Below are 7,251 nucleotides of genomic sequence, written 5' to 3'. Positions count from 1 at the left end.
TCCTAGTCGAGCAAGATTATGCTATTATGACCTTATATAATACATATGTAAGATGTCTCATTAAATAATATAGACAATTCCTGTCTAAATATTTTAATTCTGATCCTTTCTAATTTTCTTATCAATTTACTTGCTTCATGCATAAACTGGCTGATGTAGCTGCTACAAGCATTACTAATCTAATGACATGTGGTTTACCAAGGGGGGGGGGAAATCATTTCTCTAAATATCCTAAAATAGGTTCTGTAATTTCTGACGATGGATCCGTACGGATTTTGAAGTATTCGATGAAAAGCGACTCTGGCAGCAAGATTCCATGAACAAAGATTCTTTCTTAGAAGTGCACGCCTGTGGAACTTACATTTGCCTGTTTCCCACCTGACTACAACTTGGATGTCTTCAAGTCCAACATAAACAAATTCCTGATAATCCGCACTCCTTAAGACACTTTATCAAATCTCCATTACTAACGATTACTACGATATTATCCCACGCAATAACCCTTATCCCCGAGTGGCTTCCGGGCCTTGATAAGGGGTGACTACCATGGGAAAAAAAACAAAACAAAAAACCTGCCAGTCTGTGCCTTAAGCAACAAAATTAAGAAACTTGAAAAGGATCAAAACTAAAATAAGTAAACATGAATTGTTTATAGGATTTTAACCCTTATCCTTGAGTGGCCTCTGGGCCTTGATAATGTGGTGATGCCTATGAAAAAAAAAGGATTTAAAACACGTCTAAAGAAAATTATGTTACGTGTGTGTGTGTGTGTGTGTGTGTGTGTGTGTGTGTGTGTGTGTGTGTGTGAATAATTTGCTTTGTATGTATATTTACATGAGCTTTATGTGATGCGAAATTTTGTTTGCAAGTCATCTTAAATAGGGGGGAGTTTTAATTTAGGCCGACAATTGGACCCGGATCATCGATGTTCACACCTCCGTCACGTCCAAGTCTTGATCTAACAAGGCAATAAATCGTCCCTGATGTTCGCCAGGATACAAAACATTCCGGCTCAATAAATGTGGCGGGTTCATGCTCATGTGTCCGTTTTGAAGACCCCTTTCACGACCCCCCTTCGTTTTACTTCGGTTGCCCTTCGTCCTGTGGTATGCTTTTACTTTCGAACCTTGTTGTTGGCCGATCAGTTCTCTTTCTGTCGTCGGCATGTCCTGTATCGACCAACCGTAGCAAAAGAAGCCAAGCGTCAAACCGGATATGACGGCGATAAATATCCACGTGTTGAAGCTCATCACGAGAAGCATGAGGAGATAACCTCCTGCTACTTTGACCATGTGTAGTAATGTTTCCAGTAGGTGGCGCCATGTACAGCACCGATGTCGATAGCGGTTACTGAAATTAAAAAAAAAAGGTAATGATTAAATTCATCAGATATATATATTGTATAAGCATGTTCCAAGAAACATTTTTTAAACAATTTATAGTGAAAGCAAAAGATCGGATTAAAAATAGTTCCAAAAATTTGTATTTTAAACAGAAAAAACAGGTAATTTAGATTATTCAGACTACATCTCTATTCTTAAGTGTTATTCGCATAATGTTACGGTCTAGGTAACCTCCGACCTTCTTGAGGGTAGTCCTTCCACTGCTGCACAAAGACTATTGACGTTACGAATAAAGAGTTCGACAGAAAGATCCCCACAGTTCGTACAGAAACACCAGCCGAAACATTGTAGGAATAACACTCAATATGAAAACAATAGTTTGAATGATATAACATATATAACAATTCCTCAACTCGAAGATTCAGAAATTCATTAAAATAAACAGTTCCTTATAAAAATTATGGAACACAAATTTAAACCGAAAATTAGAATTAGTTAACTAAAGTAAACAGGGTAAAAAAGTCAATTTAAAAACTTGTCCGTAATTCACCCGGAAACAAGATGTATTACTTTGTAGGTCACATTTAAAGCAGAAAAAAAATACTAATTGAAAGAAATAAATATAATAGGCAAATATCGGTTTGTTACCGCTTCCATAGCAACGGAAGATTATATAATTCCAACAAAATTAGGAGTAATTTATTAAATATTGAGTATATGTAAGATCTGTCTGAAAGATCAAGATGTCCATGTAAGTTTACAGTATCTTAGTAAAATTGCCTTAGAAACAAATGTATTACGTTGTCTATAAATCCTGTTAAAGTCATATATAAAGTATATCACTAAGTTCGCTGCCAAATATAGTTGGATCATAACTTCAGATTCAATATGAGAATCAAACACGACAAAAATGAAATACCGCTACGCAGAAGTAAACCTCAGGGTTAGTTTCGATAACTATGTGCATTCTCGCTTCTCTTATTTTGTTCTTTAGTTCTCACATTCCATGAGCAATAATTTCGACAAAAGGGGAAGAATTGCTTCTTTGTCGAAATCTATCCATCTAGCACGTGTTGGCTGGTTTTTAACTTTAAAGTAGTATTTTTAGCTCCTTACATCAAGTGGCTTCATGCTCTATCTGGTGTGATTTCTATGAAACATGTATGGAGTTGTCGTGGTTTTCTGAAGTACAAAATCTTAATATAGTTGCAGTAATTTCATTTCTTTCCTATAACATTTCTCACAAGGCACTTCTCTCTTCTCGATCGTTATTTTTAGAGAAGGTGCTCGGTCGAGGGTCAAACAATTTACATTTTCAGTCATTTGCATAAATTTACGTAATCTTTGATACAACTTCTAATCTTGTTTAAACAAAATTAGAAGTTGTATCAAAGATTCTTTAATGTGGAGAGAATCTAAGAGGTTAATATTGGCACTCACCTTAACTGGGCACAGATATCCTCGCATTCCATGTAATTGAGGAGGAATTTGATCCCTTGGTAGAGAAGAGCTAGAACACCGACGATAACACAAGCGAAGATTAAAGCTGAAAATAGAAACGAGAAATTTAATAGAAAGACAATGTTCAGAAAGTGAAAAACTAATGAAAAATAAATAAAACCCTAGTAAATAGAAAGCTTCCAATATTTTCTTCGATTATGATACAATTATCGATTCTTATTTACCTTCTCAATTCAAATACAATTACCGATTATGGTTCTGTTAAAATCTTAATATTTATAGCTATAGAGTTGGTTTTATTTTTAATTTTCGGATTACCTTAAAAATACATGCAATATGTGCATATATTTTCGCAAATGCAAAAATACACTCGAGCGCGTGCTGCTTCTCCACTCCCGGCGACGCCATCTTGGACATATATTTAGATCATCACGTGATCGGTAATAAAACAGAAAGCCGACAATTCTACGGACGAAGAGAAAAGCTGAAAATAGCGACGGATAATTTAATGGAAAGGCATTTTATTTATTGAGGTTGGAGGGGGGGGTCACCGCTTATCAAAGCCCGAAGGCTACTCAAGGATAAAGATTAACGAGTGTCAAGTGGCCAGTGAGATGACACCGTGATGATCGTAATAGTGGGACTTTGAAAATGTGTGTTTATTTAATAGGATGGCTCAAATGGAACTTGGTTACGTTAAACTTGAAAACAACCATGCTATAATCATCCGGGAAGCAGTCCTGCGATATTGTGTTTCACAGATGGGTAATTCGAGAATAGAAACTTTGTGCCTAAAACTAAACGCAGAACCCATAAGCAGATAAAGTGTTGGCAGTTGTAAAAAAGACGAGTGTCTGCTGTTAATGTTCTACAGGGAAAATGATAGAATCAATTAAAACAGGAAGTCATTCGAAGCAAAGAAATAACCAAATCGATTTTACAAATGTTTTCCTCGAACTAAATACGATAATGATTTGTTAACACATTCAAAAAATAAAAGCTTGATACAAACAACTATTATTGTCAAAAATAATAAGACCTTATATAGCACATTAGGGTCTTTTGTAGAAGATTCCCGTCACTAATGGGGGGAAAAAAGAATTGGTCTGGCTTATTACTTGTTTTATTATAAATGTCAAGGTGAATCAGTCCGCAGTAAACAATGTCAGATGAAAAAGTTGCATTATACTTTCTTTTTTTTTCTACAGAAAATGGTACTCCCGCAGAGAGTGATTCGTGCTGAAATAACATTTTAAAAGACATTCTTAACATGGGGAGGAGAGGGTGTTTAGTACCTATTCTGTACTTTAACTTTACAATTGAATAAAAAAAAAACCCATAAAACTTTAATTAAACTTGGAAATACGATTTAAAAATAGCGTGGATGACTCTCTGCATTAGCATCTAAAAATTAATTACTGTTCCACTGTTTAGAATTTGTTTTTTAGAATTATAAAAACATTTATGAAGTAGTGGTTTCCTTTTTTAATAGAATTTTTATCTGGTACTACTACTGACAGTCGCCTGTTCTGATTCAATGAAAACAGGTTCTTATAAACCACCTCATAACCCTCTGCTACTTATGTGCAGTAATGTCTCCAGCAGGTGGCGCCTTGTACAACAACGTCGATAGCGGTTACTGAAATAAGAGAAGGAAGGTAATTAAATTACATACAAGTTAGTAAATAAATGTTAATATAGTGTTTCTCATCGTTCAAATGATAATCCGGTCTCATTAATCCTTATCCTCGGGTAGTTCTTGGCTTTGATGTAACATTAAAAACCTAAAAACAAATTGAAACTAGATTAACGATTGTTTGAGGAAACCACGTGACTGCGTGAAATGAATTAGATTTTTTCCCTCTAAGCGTTGTTTAAATTTGAATTCATCTATAATTTTAGGAATCAGTACAACGCAAAATTTTTTCAAATAAACAATTTGGTTTATTTACAAATTTCGGTGATATAACGCTTTCCTCAGGAATAGAATTAGTTTTTTTTTCATCGCTCCATTCTGGCATGTTGAGACTTGAAAAGTAAAGTCTATCTTGTTTTAACGATAATATTTTGAAATGTTTTAATCTGGCTTTATATAGTATGTATTTCCTGCCTTATTCAAAAGACCCAATTCTACCGGTGAGCATGACCTTACATTATCAACTTATAAAAGACATTTTCACAACTGTACGAAAAAATTTGCAAATCTGAAATATATTTACCTTTCGTTGAATTAATTTTCCAGATATTCACCAGTAAAACCATGTTCGTATCGGTGTTGAATATACTCTAAAAGAGAAAGAGAAAACAAAACTCGTTTAATACATACTAAACATGTTAGAAAAGGAACATTTTAATTCATGAAGTATTTTGCAAAGGAGACTTATTTTAACGTCATGTATCAGTGCTGAATATATATTTTGAAAGCGACAAATTTGTCTCGTCTCGAGTTATCACTCAATTGATGGTGAAATATTCATGAAGTCCGTACGTTATGATGCTTGCTCATTCGTTGCGACTGGGTGATCGAATCCGGTTACACTTTCATTAATAAAAAGTGCTTTATATGTACTGTCCGATGTCGTTATTTCTCTTCATTGCTGCAGTTTCATGCAATAGGTGCGATAAAAGTAAACTTTTTTTTTTTATATTAATGAAAAAGTTTTAATAATGGGGTCGGGCAACGCCGGAATAAAGAATGAGCATTGAAATAAAACTCAAGCGATGCCGGATGCCCCCCCCCCAAGAAGAGCAAGTTGAAAAAATCCACTCAGATTCTGACCTCTGGCGCAAGAGTTATACAATCGAAATAAAAAAAAAACAATGGTTTTAGAAATAGTATGCAAGGGAGATAAGAATTGTTCATTGATAAACACAACTATACACTTGCTCGCACCGAAAACACGCAAAACTATTTTATGCATACATTTACACATACGAAAGTTTTCATAAATGGTTTTATACGAAGAGAATTGGAGAGTGTACCTAAATTTATCTTAGTTTATTATTTACTACTTAGTTTCCTTACTTGGTGAAACGAGTGACGCACGCGGACAGACATCGACGTAATATTCAACTTAGATTATTGGATGCATGTCATTTGTACCGAGACAGATTCGAAAACCTTTGTTTTTTTCAGCTCTAAAACGTGACGGCATTCTTAATCGTTCGCCTATTTCGTCCACTGTTTGATCGGCTGCCCTTGCCTTAACTTTGCTTCGCCGGAATTCTGTTCACAGATTAAAACTATTTTGATATATATTATAATAAAACCTCCGTTAAAAGTCACACTAGCTAATTAATTGCAAACGACGTAGGGTCCCTCATATGTAACAATCCGAGAGGCTAGTGTTTCTCTAAAAGAGTGTGGTTGTAATATGTGACCTTCCAGCTCATTGCTTCACTCCTGTAGACAAATGGAGCACTTTTTCAGTGGGTTCGTCATGTCTGGATACATGTTCAGTTAGCGCTAAAACTTAGAGTTGGGCAATTCCCGATATGCGTAAAAGAAACTTTGTTAGATGGTTTCGTCATGATATGCGCTAGCCGACGTAATATTTTGGTGTATAATCATTCGTCTTGATTGGACAACATTTAATGTCTAAGAATCTGATCCGTAGCATAAGACAAATTCTCCTGATGCTATGAAGATAGAGATTGGTCTAATTCTTCATAGCAGCTTTCCAGATTTTGTCAAGAGATAGAAGAAGCAATCTATAACATAATAAAGTTTATCTTTCTCTTCGGGATAGAACCGAAACCAAAGTCCTATACCAAGGTCAAACTTTTCGTTGGATCGGCGTTCGCGCCGAAGATCCATGAACAGCATACACAACATTTGTACTTTTTTTAAATTATTCATAATTTTAAAATTTACGCAATTTTATTATGAAATCAAAATTAAATTGTGATATATTACTAAAATAGTAATTTTAGTAATATATTACAGTAGAGTGCGAACATTAGCGAAGTATTCTTTTCTTCCGTTTTTAACGAAATGTTTACATTAATACAAAATAAGTGAAGCGCAATGCAAATACTTTGGCAGTATCCCAATGGACAAATAATTAACCACACCGTTTTAACATAAAAAAAGGTGCAACCACATTTAGACCATTATCTAATCAGAAATGCTGCGATTATATCAGTTTAACGAAACATACAAATACAGATTTCTCGTTATATAACTGTACCTTTTTTTTCTTTTTTTTTTTACTTCCAATTGATCTGGAATCTGTGCTGATGACAATACAATTTGAAATAAAAGATCTATCATCTGAAATAACCATACGCACAGGTTTGTTGAATTCTTGGAACTTATATAAAACTAGCCTGGGTGCCCGGCGTTGTCCGGGTGTTTGGAGGTGTCTGATGAGCAAGAAAAAAGTGGTAGTAGGTAGGCAAGCTCGAACCCGTACCGCAAAAGAGGAAAAGAACGTGAAAAAAAAAA

At 34.8% G+C, this 7,251-nt stretch overlaps 1 protein-coding gene across 3 annotated transcripts in view; it reads right to left on the bottom strand.

The window, feature by feature from the left end:
- Positions 1–469: 469 nt before the first annotated feature.
- LOC145296750 (protein SLC31A2-like) overlaps positions 470–7,251 on the bottom strand; it is a 373,171-nt gene continuing 366,389 nt past the window's right edge. For all 3 annotated transcript variants that reach the window (XM_080142786.1, XM_080142785.1, XM_080142787.1), the window contains 3 exons: positions 5,024–5,090; positions 2,784–2,889; positions 470–1,350 (listed from right to left, as the gene is read on the bottom strand). In XM_080142786.1, the coding sequence (XP_079998912.1) occupies positions 930–1,350; positions 2,784–2,889; positions 5,024–5,090 (594 nt within the window). In that variant the 3' untranslated portion in view covers positions 470–929. The remainder of the gene's footprint in view (positions 1,351–2,783; positions 2,890–5,023; positions 5,091–7,251) is intronic.

Source organism: Euprymna scolopes, chromosome 17, assembly GCF_053919585.1.
Source record: "Euprymna scolopes isolate OS-2025 chromosome 17, ASM5391958v1, whole genome shotgun sequence".
NCBI classification, from domain to species: domain Eukaryota; kingdom Metazoa; phylum Mollusca; class Cephalopoda; order Sepiida; family Sepiolidae; genus Euprymna; species Euprymna scolopes.
Note: the sequence above shows the minus strand (reverse complement) of the source record. Positions and strands in the feature narration are given on the sequence as shown.